The sequence below is a fragment of the Corythoichthys intestinalis genome, chromosome 16 (assembly GCF_030265065.1).
Source record: "Corythoichthys intestinalis isolate RoL2023-P3 chromosome 16, ASM3026506v1, whole genome shotgun sequence".
NCBI lineage: Eukaryota > Metazoa > Chordata > Actinopteri > Syngnathiformes > Syngnathidae > Corythoichthys > Corythoichthys intestinalis.
Window position 1 is genome coordinate 51,053,095 of NC_080410.1, and position 17,262 is coordinate 51,070,356.

Consider the following 17,262-nt stretch of genomic DNA (forward strand, 5'->3'; position numbering starts at 1 on the left):
CCTCTTTGAAAGCCAGAAATCTTGCTTGTTTGTTGGTGACCAAATACTTATTTTCCACTCTAATTTGGAAATAAATTCTTTAAAAATCAAACAATGTGATTTTCTATTTTTTTTCCACATTCTGTCTCTCATTGTTGAGGTTTACCCATGTTGACAATCACAGGGCTCTCTAATCTTTTCAAGTAGGAGAACTTGCACAATTGGTGGGGCAAACACTGTATCTCATGAGCATTCTCACCAATTTTGAGGAGGATCCAATTAAAAAAACGAAAAAACACTTTAGCGACGCCAATGGCAGCGAATGTAGACACTGTTTTAATGAAAGATTTAGCAGCCTGTTAGTGCCTTTGGGTTTTTAAACAGCGACACCTTTTTAAAACGATATATCGATTCTTGGCGGGAGCATATCGATAGCGTTTTAAGCTACAAAGTATCGCGATATATCACCTTTTCGATATGAATTTGTCGCACCTCTAAAACAGACTATATAAAACAGAAATGGTAAGTGGAAGGAGGTGTGGAGATTGCTGGAGGGATTTGGGAGAACATGTGCCTGCTGCAATGGTCCACAACCAGCTAAGGTATCACGACGTATCACCATTTCGACATTTTGTCACACATCTTCTGTAAACGATGTTTAAATAACGCTTACAATATTGACTCCCAAGATTTCATGATGTGTCGCTCATCTTGAACGGGATTGAAACCATTGAAACTCTGCATTAGCGTCTAGAAAGGAGTAAACTACTATGTATATATTGTATTAGTTTTGTTCTAATGTGTTTCTTGTAATGACCACGAAATATGAGTACTGGGAAACAGATGCGTAGTCATGACTTGACATTAAAAATGCCATCAACTTGTGTATAAATCAATTAGAGCGGACGCATTTATTCAAAGCTGTGGTTAAGTGCACCAAATGACTCGACATCTACGGAGCCATTTACTGGTCACTTTGTGTTTTCTCCAATGTACTGGGGTGGAGTTTCCATGGAAACTGTGGCTTCATCCGCACTCAGAATGTCACAGCCTCTGCCCACTTCAGGTCACTCACTGTGTTTACAAGACAATTGGATCACACAACTTTGAGTGACAACAATTACATGTCCAACAAATGGAATTTTTTTAAAGTAGATAATCTGGTTGTTCTTCCGGATTACATACAGTGAGTGGGATTGAGTTATGTATTTCTTTTTTTTCATCACCCAGTTGGCTTCAGTCTCAGACTCAAATCTCAAACTTTATACCTTGTATCACCTCAAATATATGGCGGTGTACTACCACCATCATGACAGTAGTGGCCATAAAAAAATATTTAAACTTTGTAATTGATCTGCAACATTCTACCAGCTCAGCAATGTATTTTTTCTTCCCAGTATTAGTATAAAAAAATAATTTAAATTTTTTACATAGACTTCATAATCGTATTGACGGGTCAATTCGGCCAGCCACTGCGCAACGCCTTCAAGCACGAGGCCTATCCCACAATCCTCTTCAGTTATTCGCAGTCGGTCGCAGCAACACATGCAGCGATTCAACGCCGGATTTAGGATAAAAGTACGAAAGCTGTTCCGCATACAAAAAGGAAGGATTGTCTCAGGAGTAATTTGTTCGAGGATTCAAGGTAATTATTATATTCTTCGTTCCGTGCATGTGTATTTTGAAACGTTGTGATAAAAAAACAATGGCAGAAATTAGCCGCTACTGCATTGGCATTATAGTTTGTAATATTTATGTAAAATAAATGCTAACTGCATGTTTTTTTGCTTTTAACCAAGAATCTAGACTGTTTTACGTCCATAACTATAAAGAATTTGGGGATTTAAGCACAAGAATTTTCAGGCGGCCGCTAGCTACATTCACTAACAGACTAGCAATGTACTTTGACATATTTACGTTAAATTAACGCTAACTGCACGTTTTTTTGTTTTTGTTTTTTTTTTGCTTTTAACCAAGAATTGATTCTGTTTATGTCCATATCTATGAATAATTTGGGGATTTAAGCATTTATTCACAATAATTTTCACCGGAAAAGCTCTGCTAGCTACATTCATTAACAGACTGCATTGTACTTCGACATATTTACGTAAAATAAATAATACTGCCTGTTTTTTTTTGTTTTTTTGCTTTTAACCAAAACCGATACTGTTTTACGTCCATATTTATAAAGAATTCAGGGATTTAAGTATTTTGACCATTATGAAGTCTGTTTTTTAAAGTTATTCCTTTTTTGTTTTTTATTTAAAAATATTATTTTTGAAAACATTTTTTAGTTGTTTTTTAATTTTATTTTTTACAATTATTTTGTATTCATTTTTTATTTTTCATTATTATTTTTATTTATTTATTTATTTATTATCAGAATTAGTACAAATTTAATAAAAAGAGCAGTTTTCCTAAAACTGTGTCTGGGAAGTTCAACTTTGAAGTTTTACCTCGATAGCTCGATTAGAGAAATGAATACGACCCGAACCATGGATTGCTTTTCTTCGAAGGCTTTATGAACAAGAGCTCTCAGGTACAAACCGATGTGACCCAGCCAGGAGCTGTGATCCCGCAGAAAGTACGAAAAAGTACAACAGAGGCTGGACATTTATACTGTTGAAAGGGCAGTGCCGAAGTCCACCGTGAAACGAAACTTACTAGGAAACAAAACTCATCTCACAAACCTGGGTATTTTTCCATACAAAAACATCTTTGAGCTGAGACCTTGAACACCGGTCCTGGCTAGAACGAAGATAAGCTTAGTCTGATAAACCACAGTCGCTCATTGTATTCATTCAGGCCTAATTGGAAAACAGGAACATAACAGTCCATATTTGGGCATAATTGTGATACAGTCTATGGGAAGGAACACTCAAACAGGTTGATATAACAATGATGCTTTATGCTGCAATGTTCTCATGCAAGCATAACAAAAGCATACATAATATGATGTATAATGGTTGTGTTTTAAGCATGAATAAAATTCTCTCACAGAGAGAATTACAATAAACAGAAAGTGTATTTTTTTTTTCTACATAAGTAGTCAAGCTTTTATTCCGTTGAGCTTGCTGTTAATTGAGTTGTTGTGCTTTTAAAGCAACACTTGATACCTTTTCAGTTTTGGTGGACTTTAGCGACTCCGGTGGACAAAAGCGGTAGTGTTTTGCCTCAAAGAAGACTGCGTTTCCCATGAGGACCAGCGCACACCCGCACAGTGTTGTAAAATCATGATGGTCACTTGCAGATGGATTAAATAACATTTCTGTTTCCAGCGGCTGTGTAAGGGATAAAAAGTAATAAGGTAATGACTCCAGTTGTGGCTAAACAATAGCATATGACGGTTAGCAACCGTATGGCTTAATGTGGCTAAAAACTCGTCAGCACTGACAAGTTCGGTTTGGGGGGAGGGGGGGGTCGCGCCAGCAAGTGAAAACCGGGCCAATGTTTATTCTGTATATCCTGGTAAGTTAGGGTTCCTTTTTTTCTTCCTCAGACAAAACTTTGTCTCTTTTGTTGCTCTGCCATCATTGCAGAATTCGCTCAAAAGCGTTCACATCGACCACATGGCCTTTATCATAAATGGGGACGTATGCCGTAAAGCAGTCAGCACATTTGTAGTTTTTTTTGTGTGGCAGCATTCCTGCCACCCTCCTCAAAGTTAATTAGTGAAAGCGATACAGACCCCCTCAAGATATACAAGGTGTCATTCAACTAGTTGCCAGTCGACATATCATCACAAATGTTATCAAAATGTTTTATAAAGCTTGAAAAGTCACCTAGTGTGGCTTTAATTTCTATTTTTTTCAAATACTAAAAACAATATATGCATTTTTGAATTTTTGAATTATTTTATTTATTTATTTATTTTGAGTATTAGTAAAAATCTAATGATAGAAGCATTTTTCTAAAAAAAAAAAAAAAAAAAAAATGTATTTTAATTTTTTCCAAAAGTAGTCAAGCTTGTATTCCATTAAGCTTGCAGTTAATTGAGTTGTTGTACTTTTACCAGGCATTCTTGCACACACGTATCTCTTTGTCTAATTAAGAAAACGTTTTCTTAAAACAATTTCAACTTAATCGGTTTGACTTCAGCCGATTGCGTGTCTGTCTCTTTAAATACCGTACCTTTAAACCGTACATTATTCGCGTAACTACGTATCCCACAATCCTCAGGCCGAAGAGTAGGCGTTCCTCCAAATCATATCAACCAATGACATATCGTCTTGGCGAGCGCGTACTTCGAATTGCAATGACGCTATGCAATCGCGTCGTGGTGTTTTGCCGTTTATATAAATCTGGCCAATAAGAGCGACTTGTAAGAGCGTTAGCCAATCGTGAGCGACCTAGATACGACCAATCAGAGTAAATGCAGTGTTTAAACTGACGGAGTAGGCGGTGCTTCGGGGAGTTTTGGGGCGTGCCTGATTAGGAAGGACTCACGCTGGGATTTGAATTCGGCCAACTATTTCAAACATTAGTTATTAGTGTTGCTCCAACGTGTACCCGGGGCTACCCTCTGACGACAAATTACCCCAAATTGTCTTTTGGGGTGTATGTTTGCTCAAGTATCTCCTCTTAATCGGCGTCGTCGTGAATTGAGTGCTGTCGTACGTGTAGCCGGTGGGAAAATTCAAGATACTCTACATTGAGTACATTTGCAATGAAAACCAGTGGTAAGTAATTTCCCCTCTTAAATATCAAATTGAGTTTGGAAATGTTCTTATGAATTACTTTGATAGGCTTCTACTAGAGCACAACTTACTTTTTGACAGTTAGCAGTGTTAGCTCGATATGCCAAGCTAAAGTGTTGATATTACCTCAATGTTGACCTCAGAATTTCTTTCAAACATGTCCCAATTTGGCTTGTGAAGTGTTGAAGTAGTCAAAAACTACACAACGAGCGAGTGAAACTTAATCGTAATATAAAAGTTATCACCACGAGAGCCACAGGAGGGAAATTTGGGCGCTCACTTGGTTTGACTTGTTGCGTTCACCAGGCAGAAACTCATTCAACGGTCAGTAATATTGAGTTTTTAAATGGCTTTAAATGTACAATTATTGTGCAAAACAAAAATATAAACTGCATATTTACTGAAAATACAGTGGGCCTTGACATCTACTTTGCAAATGTGTCGTCTAACTTGAATGTGACGGTGAAAGTGCCTGCTTTGAAACATTAGGGGAACTTTCAGAATAAAACACTATGGGGGGGAAATTGTCTTTACAATTTGAATACCACAAAGGCAAAACTGGTGAATAATGAACAGTGGAGTAAGGATTCGTGAACCTCTTGTTTTTACAAGTCTGACGATAACGATTATCCCACAGTGTGACGATAAAAACTACAATACAACTAACAAAAGGGAAAAACAAGTTATGTCTTAATGGAAAATGATTTTTTTTTTTTTTTTTGCACATTGGCGGACAATCTGTCAAAAAACTTGCCTGCTTTTATGAGAATATTTCCGTGCAACATTTCAGTAAATCGATATTAGAGGTCGACCAATATAAGATTTTCAAATGCAGATATCTAAAAAAAATAATAATAAAATAAGCAGGTTGCCGATATTTGAGGCCAATATACTGTTTTTTTTGTTTGTTTGTTTTTTTAAGTACGTAAATTATGAAAGACAATTTTGGGGGGGGGGGAAATTGCTTCAACAGCTTCAAATTTACAATGACCTGAGACTTGAAGGATCAATTTGGTTTAGTGCTACTAAACCAACCAACCAACTCAGCAATTCTTTTTTTAGGGCTGCAGCTATTGATTGTTTTAGTAGTCGATTAATCGATGAACTAGTTAGTTCGAATAATCGAGTACTCGGATAAGGAACATGAAAAATTAAAATACCTGAGCTGAGCCTCAAAACAGTATTTTTTTTTTTTTTTAATGAGGATCTATGTACAACAAAAGAACAATTGGCTAACTTACAATTCAAAAGTCCGCGAGCTCAAATGTTATAAAATGCTAGTTTTTAATTTTTTTTAATAATGCTCTTAACAAATGGTTCAGACACTTATTCCGACAAAAAATGGCTAAATATACCTATAAACTAAATTACGAATGTATTAAAAAACCTTAGCTCAAACAAAAACTTGGTTCACGTTGGTCTTAACAGGGAGCAGTTGGATTCAGCCATGTGAAATGAGGCAGACCAGAGGGCAGTGTATCCACCCTAACCAATAAAACTAAATGCAAACCCTTTCAAAATAAACCATTATAACGCCACTTTAATTAAACGAATACTCGAAGCAGCAAAATTTAAGTCGAATATTTTTTTCTAATCGAATACTCGAGTTAATCGACTAATCGTTGCAGCACTATATTATTATTATTATTATACTCTCGGCAAGAACAGTAGGCTACATTATTTTCTAATAATTAAACCCACCGGGACATCACGACAAGATGTGTGAGTGAGAGTTTAAGAGGATGCTTGCCATGCTAAAGCTACACTGCTGGGCAAAAGTATTGGCACCCCTGCAATTCTGTCAGATAATGCTCAATTTCACCCAGAAAATGATTTAAAATACAAATGCTTTGGTAGTAATAACTCCATTTATTTTGCTTTCAATGTCAAAAAACAAAAGAGAATGGAAAAAAAATGGAATCATTATCATTTTACACAAAACTCCAAAAGTGGGCCAGACATAAGTATTGGCACCCTCAGCCTAATACTTGGTAGCACAACCTTTAGACAAAAGATCTGCGAACAACCACTTCCGGTATCCATCAGTGAGTTACTTACTATGCTCTGCTGGAATTTTAGACCATTCTTCTTTGGCCAACTTGATGTTAGGGTTTGTGTTGGTTTTCTCCTAGTGTGACTTGTCCCTGTGATTGCCCATTGATTTCACCTGTTGTGCCTTCTCCTAGTGTATCCTCTAATCTGCATCCTCCTGTGTTACCCAGCTGTTCCTCGTTGTCTCGTTACCCCTTGTCTGCGTGTGTGTGTTCAGGCATGAAAATCTCTCACCTTTCGGCGAAATTCGCCGTTTTGAAGTCAAAAAGGGCGACCTACGTGAATTGCGTAGATCCGAGGAGAAATTATTTTTGGGAGGGGGGTGGTCGGGAGGTTTTATTTAATTATTATTATTATCATAATGTGATTAACTTAGTACGTAAACTGAGCACTTAAGAACACAGTCAGAAAATCCTTCTAGATGCTTCGCTGACGAGAACCAATCATCGGCCCAAGCTGCGTTCCATTATTCCAAACGCGCGCACTCCTTACGCGTGTACATGGAGTGCTCGGAGAGCCCTCGGTTGCATTGCAAAGCAGCGAAAACAAAAAGCAGGCCTTATCCACATCGGGGCAGACCAGAGCGCAGCATACACACTTGCCTGTATTTGCCAGCAGATTGAATTTGGTGAGTAATGGTTTCAATCGTTTTCACGTTTTGCGATATAAAAAAGTTACTGCCATTCGTTGCAGCTTGCGTTGAACACTGCCAGAGCTAGCCAAATCTCCCATGAAAAAAAATAGCTCCCGTTAAATTGGCATCAAGCTTGTGTATTTAGCAGTAATATAAATGTAACGGGTACACAGAAAGTGTATCGGTTGTAGCACGTGGAAACCTCCCCGCCGATTCCTTCATGTAAGGTCGCTAACGGCTGCGCCGTTGGCTCGAGCTTTATTGGCGCAGTGGTTACCGAACTTGCCTGCCGACTAGATTCGTCGCGGCGCGCGGGTTCGCGTCCCAGCCTAGTCAGAGGTGGGAGCGGAACGCGGGGCGGCACAGAACAGACTCGGGTTACATAAATGAAGAAACACACTGTTGAGTCAAATTAAGCGGCATGCTCTCGGATGGAGGGGGTGCCTCACATCGCTCCCGTCGTCCGCCGGAGACGCGTTATTTTCGGCTTGGATTTGAGCTGACGGCGGGTGTCGGCACAACAGCGGCCCGACGAGTGGTGGGAATGAGTCCTGCTTCTTAAAGCTTTTCAGAAATACAGGGATCCCTCGTTTTTCGCGGTTAATGGGGACCAGAACCCGCCGCAATAAGTGAAAACCGCGAAGTAGCGCCCCAACTTATTTGATTGAATAATAAAGACACAAATGTCCTAGCCAAAATGTGGCCCAAACGCATAACATTACTTAAATGGAAAAATTTGTTTCAATCAAGAAAAATAGTTTTCAAATGCTTTTTTTGTCTCAAATTTATTATTGCAATCAAAAACATTTTTTTTTATATTGAAGCTACTTTTGGGGATTAAAAGTATATACTGTATTTTGATTGAAGCAACTTTGTTTTTGATAGAAGTAACTTTGTTTTTTGATTGAATAATAAAAACACAAATCTAACTCCATCGTTATTGAGTGAGAAAGAAATTAAGAAAGCTTTAAAACTAAAAGCCACCGGGGAGTCTGTTTGTTTTTTTAAATATTTATATTTCATGACATAGACATGCGTCGTAGGGAAGGGAGATTGAGGGATAAAAAAAGGAGTTAGATGAGGCTGCTAAAGGCAGTGGATACCTCATCAGCTGGGTGAATAGCAGACCTGGTAAGAACAAGTTTGCAAGGATAGTCGGGTATTAAATCCAATTATAAACACAATTACAATGTTATTTTTCTGTAAGATTTTTATGTCATTGCTTTATTAATCATTAGGTGCTAGAGTTGTTAAGTATGGATAATAATGAAATAATAGTTTTAAGAAAACTGTGCTGTTGGTGGCTCAGTGACCATCTGATGTGGTTTGTTCTCAGATGAACAAGTTGAGGAAGGAAGTTTTGATGCAGAGGTTGAAGGAAGAAAAGAGGCAGACTGACTGAGTCACAGCCAGAAAGTGTTGATGACAGTTTTGATTTCTATTCACTGTTGCCCCCTCCCAATTAAAGTATGTCACAGTTGCAGCCAATTATTATCTAAAGCTGGTTAAAATTGAAGTTATGTTGTTTTAAGGTGTATTAAAGGGGATGTAGCGCCCTGGGAAAATTTTGATATTCCATCATTTATCCATAAACGCATGCCTTTTGTATTCATATCATGCCACTTCGTGTAATTACACACAAGAAAATGAGAGAAATTTGGCTCGATTGTCAAGCTAAAACGACCGGCGCCCGAGATCTGGCAGATTGTGTGCGTGACGTCACGTCAAGTGAAGAGAGTGCCACCGGCCACTAGGGGGGCAGCGCCTGTCTGCATCAATATAATTCCTTCTAGTGTGGGGAGAATTAGGGGTGTTTTGAGCTGTTTATGCTGATGCATTGTGTTCGTCCTGCACATATTCCAGGTTCCCTCATGAAGAAACACCGCTCGTTGTCAATAAAAGAGAATTCAGAGTTGGCAGTGAGGGCTGTTTCTTCAACAAGAAAAAGGCTCAGTGCTTTAATACTGAATGGCGGCGATGATGGCAGACAATTTCGTTTCTAGTTTCAGCGACGAATCCGACGTAGAAGGACGTAACGAATGTTCATCTAATGGTGACGAGGAGAGTTGCAAAGCTTTAATCGGTGTTATAGGTGACCAATTTGAGCCCAAACGAACGCCAATGCAGCGTAATGAAACGGTCATTGAGGGGAGCAATGACACTGATGAAACATCGGCAGCAGATCGTGTGGGAAACACCAATGATTTGTTTAGCATTTCTTTTTGTGAAGCTGATACACCGTGACTGCAAAATAAAGGAATGCATAGAATAATTATAATTTATTGCGCTATCATAGCTTTTCGCTCTGCCATCAGACACAAATATGAACGGGATCAGAGGATTTGTTCTATATATTTTACGAACGATCATTTATACATGTGTCGAGTCCTGTATCCAAAGGCGTGACATTTTTTTTTATTAATTATAAAAGAGTACTCACTCTGGCCATTTCAAGCTTGGCTGCTCCCTTCTTTGCGTAGCTTTAGCCTCCTTTGCCAGTCATCGTCCTCTTTCTTGATATCTCGGGACATTTAGGTGGCTGGTGTACGGTGGGCACCGCATCTGCTTTGAGCAGCAATCTTTTAGCAAAACCCGATTTCTCTTGTCCATAGTTCGAGAAGCTTTCAGTTGGAAAATGCGCACCACAGAAAAGCGTGCCGGAGGCTGTGTCTAGAAAATTAGCCCTCTTTGCACGGACGAACTTTACCCATTTTCTGTGTAGTCCAGCTTTTTTTTTTCGCGTTCAGGAACTCATGGATACTATATTCCGATAAACAACTATTTGTACACCACATAGCACAGCAGTTTTGAACCATTGTTGTGATGTTTTGGTCAAACAAACCCCAACGCTACTCTCTCGTCGTTAAAAAACAATGGCACCTAGCTCCGCCTCGACTTTCAATCACTTGTCGTGACGTCGCCGCCCCATTCGGCTGTTTCCGGAACACTTTCGGTAGTGTTCGTCATTTTCGATCTATTTTCGATAATTGCTCATTAATGTGATTGATTTTTTTGTTAACTTTATCAATATTTGTTATCTTGGCGCATAACGGTTCTATTGATGTCTCACACCCCCTTTGCCGAAACATCCCCTTTAAATACTTGTTCATGTGCCCCTTTTGATCTACGAGCACCCACCCCTCCACCGGTCTCTGCATGGCCCTGCTGAAACACAGTGTGGGTCGACAGAGCTCAATATTTTGTTGGGGTGTACAATACAGTGTACTGGAACATATTTCCTCCACACCCTTTTTAACCCCTGACCCATTTTCATGCCTGGTGTGTATATAAGCACCCAGTTTCTTGTCAGTCCTTGTTGCGTCATTGTCAATGTCAATCTCAACGTTCATGTCAGCGTTTTTCCCCAGTTCCTCGTGTTCCTCATTCTGCTTGGAAAGTAAGTTTATTAGTTAGCCTGACTTTTGTTTGTTAAGAGTTTTTGGATCACCACAGCCTTTGTTTTGTACTTTGTTTTTTGTTGGCTTGAAATCATTTTTGGACCATCTATCTGCCTCGCCTCCCTTTCCCTGCATTTGGGTCCACACACCACCTGCCTGCCTGCACACCTGACATTTGAAGGGTGCCATTTTCAGATCTCTCCACAGGTTTTCTATGGGATTCGGGTCTGGACTCATTGCTGGCCACTTTAGAAGTCTCCAGTGCTTTCTCTCAAAGCATTTTCTAGTGCTTCTTGAAGTGTGTTTTGGGTCATTGTCCTGCTGGAAGACTCATGACCTCTGAGGGAGACCCAGCTTTCTCACACTGGGCCCTTCATTTATGCTGCAAATCAAGCAGTCCAGTGCCAGAGGCAGCAAAGCAACCCCAAAACATCAGGAAACCTCTGCCATGTTTGACTGTGTGGACCGTGTTCTTTTCTTTGAAGGCGTTGTTTTTTCTCCCCTGTAAAGCCTATGTTGATGCTTTTTCCCCAAAAAGCTCTACTTTTGTCCCATCTGACCAGAGAACATTTTTCCAAAACGTTTTTGGCTTTCTCGGGTAAGTTTTAGCAAACTACAGCCTGGCTTTTTTATATCTCTGGGTCAGAAGTGGGGTCTTCCTGGGTAACCGTGGTTCTCATTCAGATGCCAACGGATAGTACGGGTTGACACTGTTTTACCCTCGGACAGCAGGACAGCTTGAACTTGTTTGAGTGTTTGTCTTTAGCCACCATCCGCACAATCTTTCGTTGAAATCTCTCGTGAATTTTACTTTTCCGTTGACATCTAGGGAGGTTAGCCAAAGTGCCATAGGCTTTACACTTATTGATGACGCTGCGCACGGTAGACACAGGAACTGTCAGGTCTTTGGAGATTTAGCCTTGAGATTGCCCATGGTTCCTCACAATTTTGCTTCTCAAATCCTCCGACAGTTCTTTGGTCTTCTTTATTTTTACCATGCTTAATGTGGTACACGCAAGGACACAGGACAGAGGTTGAGTCAACTTTAATCCATTTTAACTGGCTGCAAGTGTGATTTAGTTATTGCCACCACCTGTTATGTGCCACAGGTAAGTAATAGGTGCTGTTAATTACACAAATTAGAGGAGTGTCACATGATTTTTCAAAGGGTGCCAATACTTTTGTCCGGCCCATTTTTGGAGTTTTGTGTGAAATGAAAATGATTCCATTTCCCCCCCCCCCCATTCTCTTCTGTGTTTTTTCATTGCAAGCAAAATAAATGAAGAGATTACTACCAAGGCATTTGTAATTGCAATCATTTTCTGGGAGAAATTGAGCATTATCTGACAGAATTGCAGGGGTGCCAATACTTTTGGCCAGCATTGTATGCTAACGCTAATGCTACGAGTTACGTTTAGAGTGTAATAATACTCAGTGAACACCTTAAAAGTCCAAAGCAACATTGCATATTCTCTCATGAAAGATAAAAAAAAAAAATCTTACAATATTTACAAATCAGGCAGGCCTACAGATTCTACACTAAGAATAGATTTAAAATGGCACTTGTTATAAAATATCTGATTGGCAATGATAATATGATGTAGTAAATGATAATAATTTGGCTTGAAATCTGTTAACATGGGGTTTCTCCCCTATTTCGTATTCTGCACTTAACTGGCTTTAAAATGACGTGTTATGCATTTTCTGTTTTTTTTATATATATATATTTATAATTTTTGATATTTTCTTTTTGTTTGTCAGAAAAAATATTGCCTTTGAATAGGTGATTTATTGAGATGTATTGTCATTACATTCGTCGTTAAATTGGTTTTAAAAAATGACAATAATATCGGCTATAATTTATGAGAAAATACATCGCCGACTAAAATTTGTTATCGCGACAGGCCTGTCGTACCTGTATCGCAAATCGTATTGTGAACTACCCAGAGGTTTCCACCCTTCTTTATGAATGTATTCTTGTGGTGTTATGCTATATCTGGAATGGAAAGCCAATAACTCCCTTTTCTTTGTGTAGTCCACTGCCATTGCCCGAAATGCTACACCGTCCCTGTCCGAAAGAGGGTCCGCCTGCGCACGTCGACCGTCACCTTGCTGAGTCTGCCCGAGGAGGTCCTCCTTTGCGTGCTTCAGTGTCTGTCCGCCGAGGACCTGCTGTCCGTCAGGGCTGTGAGTCGCTTTTTTGCCAAAGAACGCTTTGCCGTACCCCCGCCGTTTGTCGGCGACTAAACAAACTCTCAATTTGTAGGTCCATTCTCAGCTGCGTGACATTGTTGACCACCACGCCAGTGTTTGGGCCCGGGCCAGCTTCAGAGACGTTTGGCCATCTCCTGAAAATTTATGGTTGTTTGAAAGGTAAAGAAAGAGAAAATGAGTTGACATTTTTTCACCCTTGTGTCTTTTACTTCCTTACGTGTCAACTTTCTTTCCCAGAGCTGCAGAAAAAGGGAATTTCGAAGCGGCCGTCAAGTTAGGGATTGCGTATTTGTACAACGAAGGACGTAAGTAAAATAGGTTTTTCTCTTGTGCAAACTGTTAGCGTTGTCTCTCGACCTCTCACCCATGTTTGTTTTCTGTTCTGGAGACTTTGAGGGAAAATGGGAGTCGACGCACAAAGACTGAGAGTCTCGGGGTGCGGTCAAACAATCAGCAAAAGCTTTAATGAATGAGGCGCACCCATTTCAGAAATAAATAGCTCACATTTTACTATACAGCTAGCGTTTACTTTAACCATTTGGTCAACGTTGTCTGTCACATCTGCTAATTCAATTATCACCCAGAGGCTTGGGGGAAAAATGTTACACCTTTGTCCTCTTCAAATGCTTGAGATAACTGGGGTTACTACATCATTCGGTTGTAAACTTTCTGTCATCAAAACCAAAAACCGATAATGCGTTTTTAGTAAGGGTGTAACGGTACATGTATTTGTATTGAACTGTTTCGGTACGTGGTGCTCGGTTCGGAACGGAGGCGTACCAAACGAGTTTCTGACGTAATGTAACCCTTACTTTTCGAGGCTGTGAGTCGATCGGGTTACAGTTTCTTTGTGTAGATTATTATATGTACTCCGTCGTCTCTCCTATAATGAGGACCAACACTGTAAGACAGTAAGAAACGTCAACGGCGCGACAATGTGGCCGCCGCGAGAACGCAGTGAAACGCGGGCGTTAAAGTCAATAAGCCAATGCACACCAGTCGCAGTGCGGACGCGTCCCAGAAGTGGCTCCACACGACACACGCGAAAGAACAGCAGAATTTAATATTTGACGCGAGAAGCGACCCTCCTGCATCAGTACTACTACCGGTGTAAAAATACGGTGGATCCCGTCGATTTTCAAACTAATATGCAATCGTAACCCACTTTTTGAGTCCATCAGATCTCTTGAGTGGTAGATCGGGGCACAGTTGACTTGTCTTTGGTGATTTACTGCTGTCTTCTCTGCTATAATAATAACCAACACCCCCCCGTGTTCAATACAAAACCCTCCTACCACAACAAAACAAGTGGGAACTAATATTCACATAGGAACTAAAGTTATACAACATAAAATATACAATATAAATGAATACTACATAACATTTGTAAAATATAAACACATAATAAAATAATAGCCCATTTAAATAAAATAAAATGAAATGAGCTAAAACACCTGTAATTAACCCTTTAACAGCCCATTAAAAATATTGACAATTCAAATTTTTCAGGCATGCGACCCAATAAAGTTTTTTTTTTTTTGGGGCGCACTCAATAAAGCTTCTTCTTGAACAGGTCACGGAGCTGCGATCACACACAACGTCACACAGCCGACTCTTTCGCCATTTGCACAATGCTGTCACTTCTGCTCGCCGAGACACCGACTCATCCAAAGAAAACAACGACAAATATGGCTCATCTTCTTCCTTAAGTTAATGAAATAATGCATTAGTTTGCGCTAAATATAGTTTTGGATTCATTCTGCACGTTTCAAAGTCGCTCGCTCAAACCAACCGGCCGTTGCTTGCTTTGGACGCCTCCCTTTCATTAGTTGACGCCTCGTTCGGAAATTAATTCAAAATGATCACATTCGGTTCGTCCTTCTTGACATCACAACGGCTCTTGGGATATGTAGTCTTTTGTGCTGCTTTCGGTTTTGAAAAAGGACAAATGATGGAAATATGGAGATAGATTCATGGTCCATGCAGCGTTTTAATGCATATTTATGAGTGCAATAAAACTATAAAACTCAAATAACATTATCTCCCCTTTTTCTTGGCCGATGGACTTCAAATAAAAAGTGGTGTGGACATCAACTTCCGCACTTTCAAATGAGACCAACCAGCGGCACGTGGGTGACGTAATTACAGCGTGAGGAACCTTCAAAGACACAATTAAATTGATTAATTTCTGTGCGGCACTTTAACTTGAGAAAATTCACCAATAAAGCTTTTGAAAACCGTTCATAAGAAGAAAAAAAAGGTTCATTTAGGCATTTTATTTGTAAAATACATGTTAAAATCTTTGTCATTGGGATTGCTTTTCTCTTTAGCACAGGACTTTTCTTTCTTTCAGAAAGAAAGCTGACCAATACGCGGGGTCTGAAAGGCAAATTGTTGTTGGATTATCTTTAAAGAGCATACGACACCAGAAAAAAAGTCTTAAATGGCATTATTATGTGAATTAGAATCATATTTTGAGACGATTCGACCATATACAACAATTTAGCAAAGCGCAGATGACGAGAAATTAGTTTTTTAATCTGCCGGTTAGCCACGCCTACAATTATAGGGCTTTAGCGTCCCCAACAGGTGGATGACGTCAGCGGTAGACTAGGCTCATCGGTTTTACTATTCAGCCCATTGAGGGGGAATTGTTCAGAACGAGGAAAACGAGACGAAGAGAGCTGCAAAATGTCATTGTTTCAGTCTCTCTACTCCCAATATTTTTACAGGATATTCTTTTTATCCAAGTATTTTCCCCAATAGCTATATAAATGGCTTGAGAAGGACCAGTCAGCCCGTCGAGGGGGAACTATTCACAATGAGGAAAACGCGACGATGAGAGCGGCAAAATGTCATTGTTTCTGTCTCTTTACTTCTATATTTTTACAGGATATTCTTTTTATCCAAGTATTTTTCCCCAATAGCTATATAAATGGCTTGAGAAGGACCAGTCAGCCCGTCGAGGGGGAACTATTCACAATGAGGAAAACGCGACGAAGAGAGCGGCAAAATGTCATTGTTTCTGTCTCTTTTCTTCAATATTTTTACAGGATATTCTTTTTACCCAAGTACTTTCCCCAATTGCTAAATAAATGGCATGGTCATGACAAATAACTTGTGCTAAATGGAATATAAAATAATAAAAATCCATTTATTCAAGACGACATGGCAAAATTACTCCATAATGGTCAAAACAGTCGACTTTACCTTTACTGTCACACCTGCCGAACGATATTTTATGACACCAAAATCGGACATATGTCATTTCCCTTCCCCGGCTTCGGAGAATGTAAACAGACCAGAAGGAGTGACAGCTAGCCGACATGCTAACCCGAACCGAGGGATGTTTCAAAGTCTTCGAAGTGGAAAATCACACATAACTAGCCTGGATTATTTGACATGACGACCCGGTTGTCGAGTTTCTTTGCGGATCGGCAAACCGCCCGGTGGAGAGCAATTTACAATTCGTTCCCTGGAGGAGGGTGGCTGGAATTGTTGTGTAGCTAACGTGCTAACAGCTAACTGCTAATGAGCGTGAGGATAGCTTTTTACATGCCTATCAATGATCAAACGTAAGTAGTCCTTTATTTAAAGGAATTTTATAGTGTTTACTTTGTAATCACTGTATTCGTATTTGACATAATACAAAACAAGATGTTTACTCACTTCCTTGTAAGTCCAATGGTCCCACAGTAAATATCCACGGTGAATGGGAACCTTTTGAAACTCCAAAAAGGCGCATACGCCTCTCCCGCATACAGAATGATTTTTCTGCAGCCGTTTGGCTGGCGTGATGCAAAAAATAAAAGTATTAATCCGCAAAATGAGCTGAATCCTTCGTCCTCATACACAACAGTACACTGTAGCGTGAAGAGGACGTCTTCTACCGTACACGTCACAGCGCCCTCCTCCTCAATGCGAGACCGAAGCCGGAAGTCACTCATTTTCCTGGCGCGGGATTCAAAAAACTAAATAAATATAGCGATCGCTTCCACACACATCCAAGCGGTCCATATCATTCAGGAGCATAAAATACCGCGTGTATTATGAAATAAACATGCTTTTTCGTGTCACAAGCACTTTAAATACCCGCTACTTTTTGAGCAGAATTCTAGGTTTGTATATATAGGCTAATGTTCCTATTGTTGAAAGGTGTGTAATAAACAACTAGCACATTTATTTTTTGCGTTTTGATTTCTTACTGTACCGAAAATGAACCGAACCATGACCTCAAAACCGAGGTACGTACTGAACCGAGATTTTTGTGTACCGTTACACCCCTACT

General features: G+C 39.7%; 1 protein-coding gene across 1 annotated transcript in view; it reads left to right on the forward strand.

The window, feature by feature from the left end:
- The first annotated feature begins 4,410 nt into the window (after positions 1-4,410).
- The window catches only part of ccnf (cyclin F), a 44,480-nt gene continuing 31,628 nt past the window's right edge, over positions 4,411-17,262 (forward strand). The window contains exons 1-4 of the mRNA XM_057817576.1: positions 4,411-4,658; positions 12,796-12,947; positions 13,027-13,133; positions 13,212-13,279. Of these exons, the coding sequence (XP_057673559.1) occupies positions 4,646-4,658; positions 12,796-12,947; positions 13,027-13,133; positions 13,212-13,279 (340 nt within the window). The 5' untranslated portion in view covers positions 4,411-4,645. The remainder of the gene's footprint in view (positions 4,659-12,795; positions 12,948-13,026; positions 13,134-13,211; positions 13,280-17,262) is intronic.